The sequence below is a fragment of the Rhea americana genome, unplaced genomic scaffold (assembly GCF_003343005.1).
Source record: "Rhea americana isolate MKP2758 unplaced genomic scaffold, rheAme1 scaffold_6, whole genome shotgun sequence".
NCBI lineage: Eukaryota > Metazoa > Chordata > Aves > Rheiformes > Rheidae > Rhea > Rhea americana.
In genome coordinates this window covers 8,905,119-8,918,571 of record NW_028186756.1, presented here as the reverse complement: position 1 = coordinate 8,918,571, position 13,453 = coordinate 8,905,119, and the positions used below count along the sequence as shown (strand labels likewise).

Here is a 13,453-nt window from a genome sequence, read left to right as displayed (position 1 = left end):
CAAGTCAGCACCCCCTTTTAAACAAATGAAAGAAATAGTTGCTTAGTGTCAAGCACTGCATAAAATAATACTGATGTGCAAAAAGCACATTTACTAGAGAAATTATATTCTGTAGTTTATGAATTTCTATATAAAAGCAGGAACTCTCAAAAATCAGAGGCTATGACAGTTGACCTGTTTTGTAAATATGGTGTTATATGACAGATTTACTACTAGTATTATAATATAATAGATGATGGAACAAAAGTCAGAGTGATAAAAGAAGGGTAGCTGATTTCTGCAAAATCCCATACTACAATTTTGATGAGAGCTTCACTACTTCAAGGTGATCAACACTGTATACTCAAAGCCTTTACTTGTAAAAAGATAAATTCACTTTCCTCAAGTCCCTGTAAAAACATGAATGCATGCTCAGTTCAAAGTCCCCTACAAATATCATATAAAAATATGAAGGTGTAAAGTAGCTTTATCTCATAGAGTTTAATTTTTGTGGCAGAATTCAAAAGAATCTTTTACAAGTTTTCTATCTGTGGAAAGCTTTAATCATACCCACTGTAATGTTATCAGAAGCACTGCATAAATTTAGCAAAATATTGTATCATCAGCTAGGAAATGACCAAGGACAGAGAAATATTACAAAGGTTTTTATTTTCTCTTCCTTTAAGGTAGACAGAAAAAGAAAGAAAAGAAAACGTGAGTCCTTTTCTGCACAGCTTATACATAATGTCACCAGCAGGCTACTTCACAAATTTCACATTCAAATTCTAGTTAAAACAATAATTCATATAAATTAACTGGATAYGTCAATTCTAATTAATCCACAAAGGCTAGGTAAGCATCCTTAGGAGGGTACAAGATATCTCCACACAGCTGCAGACAAATCAAGTATCCAAATTTTGGCTGGTCTGCAGGACAYGAGAGCTTACAGAGAACAATTTAGAATATTGGAACTAGGTGGCAGGGGAATGAGGTTCAGGAGCTGGACTTCACTGCTTTTGGCAAACTAGACTACTATGCAGTAAAGGATGTGTTCTGAAACAAAGAAATTAAAGCCAGAGAAGCTACAAACGTTAATGCTGTAACACAAAATGTTAAGGCAGCTTGTTCCATCGGAACTAAACATGAAGTGGAAACAGAGTAGTTTTATATAGACTGTTGTTTTATCAAAAGAGGAAAAAGATAATTCTGTTCCTTGATCCCTAGGAGAATGATCACTATCTTCAGCCTTGAAGAAACTGAACACGCTCTAAGGCTGAAATTATGAACAAAAAACATTCTCTTCCAGACTTCTATTAAATATAAACCTCACAGGAAATCCAGTCCAGAAATAATTTACCACTAACATCCCCCAAACTAATTGAAAAAGAATATACACAAATTATAATGTATACCACAGTATTTGGACTAAATTCAGCTAGTATTTTCCCTCCTGCCATGGACTACAGCATCAAATAGACATGCGTGGTTTTTCAGCACTGCATCATCAGCTTACCTTTTCATTTACACAAATTTCTGCTACTGCATTTGCCTAATAAGTAGCTATACAATTTCACCATACTCAGTGCGGTGTGCTGTTCTCTTACCAGTGAGTAACAGTAACTCATTACATGAGAAGAAATATAAAAATTCACTGGCTGAGGTTACCCAGAAATACAACCAGATAAAATAAAATAATGGATTGGTTCAGGAAACTGAAATAAGAATCAACACAGTAATTTGACTTTGTAAGTGGACTGTATTTCTATCTTACCTGAAAAATTCTTTGATGTAACCAACAGCCTTAAGTAGGAAGAATACAGAAATATTTACAGCCTGAAATATTTTAGCTGAAATTTGATAGTCTAGTACTATGAAGACTGAATGAATTTCTTATGGGAAAGAATTAGGTATGGTCTGTTAGAATTCACCTGACCTGCAATCCACTCACTGCTAGTCTCTTTCCCCTTCCTCTGTAAGCAGGTATATGAAATCATAGTAAAATGCAGCCTATCTACATTCTTCCATTATTTCTACTATACACACTTCACCGTATGAYAATAGATCATGTGCACACTGGAACACCTAAATAGGGCCACTTCCAATTTGTGTTTGGCTACGTGATAAGCATATATCAGACAACTAGAAGGTTCAGTGCCTTCATTAGATGTTAGTTATGTGGCTTTGACTGATAAGGCATTATTCCTGTACAAGAATGCTAAATTGCTGTAGGATAAAATTTTCTAAAGAGCCTAGGCCCTTATTTCTAGAGTAACTGAAGGCAAAACCCACAAATTTTTGTCATTTTGGTTCTGAATTCCATTTAAGCCAATCCTGCTTTTGAGTACCTCTGAAAATTTTATCTATCAAACTTCTGCACTTCCATTGGTGGAACGCCTACAGTATTCCAAAYGCTCTTAGCGTGTGAACAGTAGATTAGTCCCAGAAACAATCGGCTGCTGGTTTCTGTTGTGGAACATTTGGTGTGGGGCAGCGGTCTGCAAAGGGAGAACTGAGTAAATGTCAAGAAAAATTGCTCTTTACCATGTTCTTTGGTTAGATCAATTCTTATAGCTGAATTTACCTCTGGGAAGGGATCATTGGGCAGTTTCTAAATTAAAGGCTTCCTATGTGCTAAGTAGGCAAAAAACCAACAACAAAAAAAATTAACTACATTCAGCTTTCTTCTTCACAGTGAACAAAAGTACTTTTATCCTATTGAGAACTGTTTCTAAGAAATTATTATCCTCCTTCAAGATCTACCAAAGGTACCAATAAATTGGCAATACACTTGGAAATGAGAGATAAAAAACAACATATAATCCTTGAAACTGTTTATTTTTCAAACTGCATAATTTGAAAGTCCAAAAAAGAATGTAAAGGAACTAATTAAATTAAGCAAAAGATAAGTGCTTCCAAGTTCAYAGAATAGTTAAATAACCCATTCAATAGTATCAGTTTAATGGTTTGGCACAGTAAAATGGATAGCACTGGACTGCCAAAAGTTGAACTTCTTTTCCTATTGAGATTTATATAGCTCTCTGGTTGCATATTTGTGTGTGCATATAACAAAATATATATACGCCAGGTTCCTCAAAATACTGAGGAGATGGAACATCTCTTCATCTCTCACCAAGAGGAAGGAGTTCCATTTCAAATAMGGAAAATTTATTTCTATCTATTTAAGCATCAACATATACGAACGAAGATTTCACTCTAGAATAACAAGCTTTGAAATATTGAGGGGAAATGAGCATCTGATATATTCAATGACTTGTTAAAACTGAAAGTCAATTACATTTCAAGTAAGAAAAAATATTTCCCAATGTATTCACAGTATTTACAAATCAAAAAATATATCTGCAGAAGGAAAGATGAAAAAAGTCTAAAGAGAGATGGCCATTAAAAAGTAGTATCAATTTAACCCAAACTTGAATAATTTTAAATCTGAAGAAATAATCTGAGAGATATACGGACAGCTATGAAAGACTGGCTGCTCTTTCTTCAGCATGGTGTACTACAAAACAGATTTTTGCAAACCGTTTTTAGTCTGACCAGCATAAAATACTGCTACTGTTGTAATTTTTGTCAAAGAAAGAGGTATCTAATAGAGAAATACATTAGAAAAAAAATCATATGGATTTGGTAGGAATGCTCTAGAAGTAATAAAAAAACAACTAAACAAACAAACAAACAAAAAGATATGCTTAGATTGATGGCCTTTGCACCAACTGCAGAGTGGGATAGTTTCTAATCCCTCTTTGAACACTATTACTGCACAGTGCCTTATTTCACTACCTTATGTCTATGAATTAACAATACTTCTAATTATTTTAGATACAATCTATATTTGAGCATATGTTTCTTTTTATATTTATTTKCCACAATTCATTATTGAAGTCTTTTCCTTACTAGACTTTATATTTTAATTTGCAGAGGCTTTTACAACAAAACCTCCAATATTGTCCTAATTAAATTTACATGCATAGATTTGAACAGCAACCCATGCTCACCCCGAAAGTACTTCCTTTTCTTATTTTCAATATATTTTACTGTCTATCACAGATTTTCCCCAGGCTTTGCTTCTGCTTCAAAGTATCCTCCTTACAGTCAATGCCTTTGTAGAACACCTCCTCCTATATATATATATATATATATATATTTATTTATTTATTTATATATATTTATATATGTATATATATCTCATTTCAGCTTTAACAAAATTGCAATCCAAATCCTAAATGGCACGCAGCTTTAAATCCATAGATGTTATTTCGATGACGTCAAATAAGTAATTGCAGAGCAGCTTCTGACYGCACTAGCAAGGAAGGACTTTAATCTTCAAGATAGGTTTTTTTCCACAGGAATCATTCCAAATTATCTTCATAATTAAAACAACACTAAAGATTTTGGAATTTAAAAGGCCCACTCAAAAGCTGTCTTTTTAGAATAGTCAAAAAATTTAAACTGAAATTATGGGTCAGCTACAAAGTTTTGCTTTCATAATACTTAAATGCAAGCCTCAGCAAACCCAGGAAAGTGCCAGTACATTCTCCTCCAGTAAAAAACATTCTTACCTTTTGATCTCTGATTTTACTTTTTCAAAATCAGAATATTCCATCATTTCAAATTAATTTGTAATTAATTTGATATGTAATTAAATCGTTATTTAAAAATCCATATACTTCCAGATCACCATATTGCCAATTCTATTACGCACAACCCTATCAAATACTTTTATTTTTCCCTATTAACATTTCTTACATTGCTTGTTTGCTTGCTTTCATTTGTCTCCTGTCAACATAGGATACTTCCTATGTAGGATTCTCATAAGTAATACCTAGTTAAAGAAAACTTTGAATTCAGCTTACAAAAGGAAAATCATACTCCATRCTAACATTTCATGTTAGCAATGTCTCTTCTGATTTCATTCAGAAATACTGTTATAGTTTGAATCAATTAATCCAGACATAAAATTACCTTAGAATTTTTTCATGTTTATTTGTGAAGAATGGATATAAAATAATTTCAAGGGAAAATGTGTAATAGATTATTCAAGTAAAACTTCACTGTCTTCAATAATTTGTATTTGACATTCTAGTTAATAGGTGGTTCAGGGCAAGGAAGAAGGAGAACACATCCCTCCTTTATTTTTTTGCTTTACTCTTGCACTTTGAAGCCCAATTATAAGCCAGCATTTAGTTGTGTATACAATGCGTAACAGTTTGCATCACAGACAGAGAAGCAGAAGCATTAGCCTTTGACATGTAACCCTAAACAAAGAAGAAAAAAGCCCACAAAGCCAGTGGGCTGATGGCCAAGCCCTCAGGGAGCGCACATGGAAAATACAGCATCACAACATGCACTTCCAGAGCGTTCCAAAAGCCTGAGCTAAGATACTCACATATTTTATTAGTTTCCTAAAGCAACATAGCTGCTCTGTAACTGAACTTGACCAATGTGCAGCCAAATTTCTGATGCATCACTAAGCCTAAGCTTATTTGAGAGATTTCTATAGTATTTTGGAGACACTTCTGTTTAAAACATTTTACAGACTAAGCTAGAATGGAACACCTTGGTAATACTGGCTGTAGGAAATAGGTCATGTAACTTGGACACTGCCAATTGTCAAACAGAAATCAATTAAGAATACTATGTATGGAAAAAAAAATCAATAATAAGTGATATGGCCCAGTGAGTGGATGATACACAGAGTACAAAGCTGCACTGACATGTATTGATRTAAACAGGACTGCAACTGTCAATGATGTAGATAGAAAGAAAATAAAGTGTGCACAGTACTGTGGATGCTCCACCAGCATATGACCAGGAATACATGCCATGCTGAACGGTGCTAATGGAGGGAGGGAGGGAGGGAGGGAGGATATCAACTACTGCTTATTCTGCAACTCTGCCTCTCCACATACACAATTTTACGGTAGATTTTTAAAACTGTTTCCTCTCAATTTTGTTCACGACAAGCTTTCAGCTTTGAGAAACTTTTTAAAAACAGTGTATGTATATATGCATCTATAAATATACTTAATTTGTACTTTATATATACTGTACATATATACAAACACACACATTACTGTATCATCATCTTACTGGTTGAGTGTGTGTTCTAGCTGCACATAAACTAAGGTTYTGCTTGATGGGATAACTCAGGAATTTAACAGTCTCTGAGCCATTCTGATTCAAATCATTTTATATATGCTAGCTGACTGCAGTGGCATGAACAAGATACAGATCTCTCTTCTTTCTTCATCAAATCTTTTCTGCTTTTTAGATTACTTGTTATATTAAAGATCCATCACAGCTATGAACTCCAATTCACAATTCGCACTGATCACCTAGCCAATTTTAGCACAATGATCTCCTAATGCTTCAAGATTTAGCACAGAATCAGAAAATAATTGTAACATTTTAGAAGTGTATTTCAGATGTTAGTGAAGGCAGCATCAGATATCCTCCCATTAAATTGTTGCCATTATTTAGACTAAGAGAAATTCTTAATGATGCTTTCAGTTACAGAGATTAAATTCCTAAAAAATATTAAAGTTTAAAATTGAGTCTTGTAAAACTTTTATTTATGATCCTTGCTCAGTAAGAAGCTTCAAGGATTGAAGAACACGTAGTACATGGCAGCAAGGGAGAAATGTCAGAAGCAAGAGAATACCCCAGTGGGCAGAGCCGCAGGCAGGAGAGACTYACTCAGCAGAAAGCACAGCAAATGGGAAGGAAGATAAAGATTTAGAAGCAGGGAAAAAGAATGCAAGAGTTTTAAAAACAGAGTGGGGAAGGAAGGATAAGGGCTTAAAGGCAAAAGGCTAAACAAATGATACCAGGAGCTGGAAAATCCCCATTCCTGCTATAAAAGAGAAAATAACGAGGTCATGAGATGGCACAGTAAGGGAAAAGCTGCATTATTCACCAGCAACAGGGCCAACATTTAAGAGGTACAGTTTCTTTGTTAGAAGAATCAGCAAGGGTCCTCCTAATGGGCACACTTGACTGAAACACTTTCTTTCACCAGAGGAAAGTCTTGTGACTGTTATTTCAGACCAGTGTAAGGGCATAGCACTGTATTGTTCATTAGATAATATAACACTGTATGGTATTTAGATTCCTTTTATGTGGAATGCAGTGATTCAAAAAAAAAAAAAAAAAAAAAAAAATCTAAGTTGATTTTTAATGTTTACAAAACACACAAAAAAATTCAGGACATGCAGTATGCACCAGTTTACAAGTATGTTTGCATCAAGACCAAAAGTATTTCTTTGCTTTGACATATGTGTTATTTAATTTGAAAAAGTATATCTCAAGCCAAATCAGATATATTTTGTGATTAGACATGCCTACAAGAAGCATAGATGCATATTAGAAGATACTTCATACTGTTCCTTGTATAAATCAAGTGCATATTTCCAGACTGATTTCTGATTTATTGTCAGTTTAAATGCCAGTTTCCCCATTGGAGACAATTTTTCCTATCAAAATCTCACAGGATAAACCAGTTTGTGCAAATGTAGAACTCCTGGTAAAGAAGCAAAATACTGAGATTGTCCCAGGTAATTTACCTACTTAATTTTATTGTTCTACATTTAGTATTTTCAATATCCGTTCTGTTGTTTACTTACATAAGTAAAAGCAATTTTTTTTCTTTAGAATTAAGTTAATAATTTCAGTTAATAACTTGTTAAATGGAAGACTAATTTTCTTCCAGACTTTTGTCTAGAATTTTTCTAGGTTACTAGAAAAATTATTTTATTATTATTCTTTAATAAAAGAAAAAAGAAAAAGTTGATTATACCATTCCAATTCTATCTTAAAGATAACTTTAAACAATCTTCTAGTTTACTTAACATTACCTTCTGGTWCCTTAGTATTATCTCTTTGAATGAGTTTAAACATTAAAGTCTACTTTGCTTTGTAAAGTGTGGTGAACATAGCAAAATGAGGGCATATGGCATATAATCACAGAGCCCTATGGATGCGAGCACCAACAGTAAACTGCATGGAAATACAGGACCAAGAAAGTTAGAGGAAGAACAGTRAAAGACCATCATACATAATCATAAAATGGATATGGTTAGTTTCTTAACCTATAATTTATAAACCTACATTATTAAGCTGAGTGATCCAAGAAATCACTTACCAATGCACACAGCAGATCAACTGCTTCCAGTATCAGTTCTTGGTGGCCAATGCGAGTGACTCCTAGTTCCTCAAGCTCTTGATGAGTGATGTGTAGCAGCTGTTCCCCATTGATCTTTTCCCTTTCAAAGTTTTTTATGTATTGCTGGAGGCAATCATCAAGACCTATTTGAAAAAAGCCCAAGAATGCATATTCAGAGAAGACAAACAATAGTAATTCTGTAATTTACAAATACATAAATTTCTTAKGAATACAAGCACAGTACCTTGTTAGGATCTATTAGGGAAAAGGTACAAAAGAAATACAAATTGATTTCATTTACACAGTGGTGTGTGCTATACTACTCAAGAACATACTTTCTATTACTGACACTATTTTCAATWTTCTTAAAAATTTTAACATTAATTAAAAATGTCCACTGTACTTACTAGAGAAACAAGGAAAAGAATAAAGAATCACAGAGAGTGATATTGTAGAAAACATTTTTCTTACAATATCATTAAGCCCTAAATATAAGTTTAGCTTAGGATAAGGAGCATATTCTTCTCAGGATTTCTTTTCTAGAAGTCTTGTCRAAGTCTTACAGTGTGATAATGACTGCATTTAGGAAGAATGTTTGTCAGGCTTTCTCACTCACCTAGATATCGACTATGCTGCACACAGTGTTTACAATTTCTTTTTTCAAGACCAACTACCCAACTTTCTGAAACTCAATGACATAAAATGGTACTGTTACATCCCAAAACCTAATTTTATTACACAATTTTGMCCACTCACAGAATAGCAGACTTGGTAGCTGCCATGCTAGTCTATCTCGCAGACTAGAAATAGGACTGTGTAACAAGCTATTTTACACAAGTAAGATTCTTTATTAGTGAAAGCTATGCAAAGTTGCACAGAGTTTCCTCAAGATCTTTATCGAGAACTGTGCTATATTCACTAGAAACCTGATAGCCTCTTAGAGAAAGAATTCTGGAGAAYTGCAAAAAAAAAATCAGCTTCAATAATTTTACCTACTAAGTAGAGTAGGGTTTGATTTTCAAGTATCCGTCCTACAGTGAAACAAGTAAATCCAAGACCCCTGAAAAGTGTAGTCATCCAAAAGCCATGGAAATATTCARCTTGGGCTTTTAAGGAAGCTAGAGCTTTGTATCAGCATTTCCCTGCACAGCCCTCCTATAATACACATAARGTTACCAGTATGGTTAAATTAAGGAGAAAGAATGTTTGTGCAAGCACTGAGAAAACTCTGTGTGTATAAAGAAAAGGAAAACAACAAGGCATATGACAGCTCATGTTTTTTGTTTGTCTAAATTTTCTCACAAATGCAATACAAAAATAAAGCAAAAGTAAAAAGTATCAGCTCCTAGTTTATTAATGTAAAGAAATAGAGAATTTTATCATGTAAAGAGTAATTTTTACTTATTTTAATATATTCAAGTACAGAGCTCCTTTTCAGTAACCAGATGATATATTTAGGCAGTGATAAACAAAGAAATCTATTCCTCTAAATTAGCGCTGTAATGCTAAATGAGTTGAATAAGAGAATTAAGGAAGTTCACTGAAAACATCCTAAAAAACTACATTACTATCCATTACTCTATTTATAAGCACACACCCTAAATAATATGAAGTGATTTTATTACATTTAATAACATACATTTCTACTAAGCTCTATTTCCTTGTGACCGAAAATGTTAGGCAAACACATTACTAACGTGGACAGCGCAGCCTGACTGAACGCTAGGGCTGGCTAGCTTCCAGCCACAAACTCCTAAACCAGTTGCAGGAGCACTCGGCGAGAATATCCAAACAACACTCTGAGGCAGCGAAAGCCTGCAAAAACTGAGGTCAGAAAATGAAATTTAAAACTATTCTGTAGACAAAAATTACTGATATTCTCCATACTTTCCTGCTCTCAGGGTTTTAAACAGAGTATCTGACAATGTCGGAGCTGATACCTTGTATACAGGGTGTTGAATTTCACCTCATTGTCTTAATTAAGCCAGAGTAATTCAGCTGAGATGAAAGGGCTATGATGAACAGGAACAGAATAAAACAAAACAATGTATTTGACTACTTTAGGCTGCCTTTCTGTTTCTGAAATACAAGGATTATTTTGCAATTTCCATCAATGAMTCTGGTAAATAATGGGTGGAAGAAATGAGGCCAGGTAACTGCATTTCCTGTTCCAGAGAAAACTGGCTGAAATTTGCAAACACCTCTCAGGTGGGACTTTAAACAAATAATAATGCTTCATATAACATTTATAATTTTCATAGCATCACTGTGAAATAGGTATTGTGCGTGTTTGGGAAATGACAAAACTAAAGAACAGAGAAGTTACATGAGTCAATCAGTGCTTCTCAGGATACTGGTGCAGGAACTGAACGTCTCCCTTCAGCTCCTCTCATGTTCTTCACTCCCGAGATGCAATCCAGCAGCAACTAACAAAAAGTGCCATATCTAAGAGATCTTAGCTCARTGATGAGTTTTCCTGAGATCGATAGTGTCAGCTTTCATATCTGAAAAATCTATTTTAAGTTATCGGAATACACCCTCTCAAAGCAGATACCTTGGGTAGAAATGCCACCATGTCTTTAACACTCCTACTGAAAGCTCCCTACTGAAGAGTGACGAACAAGTTACTGTACAAGGTTTGGGATGAAACTGTCTGCACACACTTAACTAAATACTGTTAGGATTAAAATTAGATCTTCACTCAGTGAGCATGAAAAAAGCATACAATATTAATCCTTCACTCACAAGAAAACAGAACGGTTAGTGCTATTGCTGAATTTAGCATTCAAATCAGCAATCTATTTATGACAAATACCTACGCTCTTTTCTTTACTAGAATAATATTCTGCAAACAGAARACATTTCTGTGCAGCTGTTCATGGTTTTAAATGATTTAATTAACATTTTTAATGTAAGTATATTTGAGTTTGCATTGGTTAACAACTGGCCACTGCAAGTTCTGTGTTCATTATTTGATAATAAAAATTCAGAATCATTATACATTTCCGTTCACTGGTTATATGAGAAAAATTCTTAGAAACGCATCTCAGAGTGAATTCTCAAAGCCCTACATTTCATATTTGCTTTTAGTGACTGTTTTCCTAAAATTCCTTTCTATAAACTAACTAAGGAGAAGAAGTCACTGAAACTACCACCAAAAATGAAATGATTTTGAACAAGGTTGAAGCAAATTTGTTTTTAAAGTTGTCATTAGTGGCCACAAAATAAGCAGTAGCCATACTCAGAAAGGTTTAGAAACCAAATGAATGTGACATCCTACAAAAAATGAGAAGCCAGATTAAATGTGCCTTTATGCCAGATACAATCTATGACAGAAGAGCAAAATCTGAAATTTGATTTATTAATAATGCTCTGTAATAGCTTCCCAGGGCATCTTTAGAAGACGTTCACTTAATGGTGCAAACAGTATGGCAGTTGACAACAGAATAGAAAAAATACATCATTAAAGGATCAGGCTGTCTCATAGCATGCCAGCATTTAATAAATACAAAAAAGAAATATGTTTTTCCTGTCTACCTAGGAACTAGATATTGTATTCCATTTTTCTTTTGTTGTGATATAACATTTTGTGTTTGATAGGCATGAGGTCTTAAAAATTAGGAATTTAACTAGCAGTAATTTCATTCTCTGTTATCATGGCTATCATTGTTTTTCTCCAAAGCATGAAAATAATGAAGATGCAATTACAAAGAGTGCAGAATGAGAACATTTTGACTCATCAGAGCCAAATGGAATATTTATTTCCTCAATCCACTTAGGCCTCGTTAGTACTCTTTATGAAGTTTCCTCAATATAATTTCTGTTTACAGATTAGCTTTATATTAGTTAAGATTCATAACTCCAAAGAAATAACAAGCATTAACTCTATTTTGTATGTAGGTAAATAGAATTAAACCATTATCCCCAAGTTACCAGCGTTAGAGTTCGGCAAGAAACACAGAGGCTTGCAGTTCTGTTTTTGCACATTCTTGTATTTTGGTGTACAGTTTCTAACTAGCCAAAATATTTCTCACAGTGCAATAAAATAATTCAAGGAAAATGGTTTAAATGAGTATGCTTTATGTCAAAGCTGAGACTAATGCCCATGATGAGAAATCTGCTATACTGTCTCTTTCCCTTTCTAAGCAAGAAGCTTATTCCATGCACATAGACTAGGAAGACTTTATCTCTGGATCCAAAGAGTAGAGTCTGAAGAATAGCAATTCTCTCTCTGGTATGTTTAATGCAAACATTATGATTTTTGAAAACAAGGCAGGTAGTAAACTGCCAATCAAGGAAACAAGGAAAAGAACGGTGGAAGAAAAAAAGGGGAGAAAGGACAGGGAAAAGAAAAGCCAGTTTGCTTTACAATGTTTATTTCTGGAACTGCACATCATTAAAACAACAAAACAAAGTAATGAGTTATAGGAAAATTCTCTTTCAGCCAGTTAAAGCTAGATTTAAGTGTTAACTCCAAGCTAACAATACAAAAGGGATGCTACATATCATGGGCCAAAAGACCTACTGAGAATAAAATGAATTTTTCCATTGATTTCAACAAACAGCAGATTTAGCACACATAAAACCCACAAATATAGTCCCCATGTTACATAAAGATCTGTCCTTTTCTCTCTGTTGTTAGACAGGGACAATGTTAGACATTGAAAAAAAATATGGTAAAAATAAATGAAGAAGAGCACAAATTGTTGCCTTCTATGCAGAAAGTCAAATGACGGAGACAGGACAGCTCTCACAGGGAGAAATGTGGTAACAATAACTTAGAAAACTGTGATCCATCACAACAGAAAACAATTTAAGTGTGTCATTTGCAATTTTTCATAAATCTCTTCATAAATTGTATTCTCTCTCTTCTCCTTTTCCACATATTTTAATGGAATATTTTATTACTTATGTAAATTACATTGTTTTCATAATTTGTCCTAATAATACCTGACCAAACGATAGTTTTGTTTGTGCTACATCTTTATTCCCACAGGAAAATATAAGGCAGCTGGCTAAAACAGCAGAGCACTGGCTGTGAAACGGGCGGGTTACAGGGAGTGCAGACAGAAAGGCTCCTTGCCAGCTCAGCTTGTCACAAACATGACTGCTCTCAGGAGGTAATTCTTCTGACAGAAGAGGGTATACTAAATGATATGCTCTGTTATAAAAATGCTCCGTTGCTCATTCTGCTTTCAGGGTCTAGGATGAAAGAGAAGGAAAACAGCTCAGTGGAAATGCATTTAGCACTCCTGACTTCTGCAGTTTAGCACTGATGCAAGGAAGTATTAGAGTGCA

At 34.2% G+C, this 13,453-nt stretch overlaps 1 protein-coding gene across 2 annotated transcripts in view; it reads right to left on the bottom strand.

Annotated features, from left to right (window-relative positions):
- Positions 1–13,453, bottom strand: part of LOC146587415 (connector enhancer of kinase suppressor of ras 2-like) — a 206,421-nt gene that overhangs the window by 121,985 nt on the left and 70,983 nt on the right. For both annotated transcript variants that reach the window (XM_085319811.1, XM_085319812.1), the window contains exon 2: positions 8,135–8,298. In XM_085319811.1, coding sequence (XP_085175937.1) covers positions 8,135–8,298 — 164 coding nt within the window. The remainder of the gene's footprint in view (positions 1–8,134; positions 8,299–13,453) is intronic.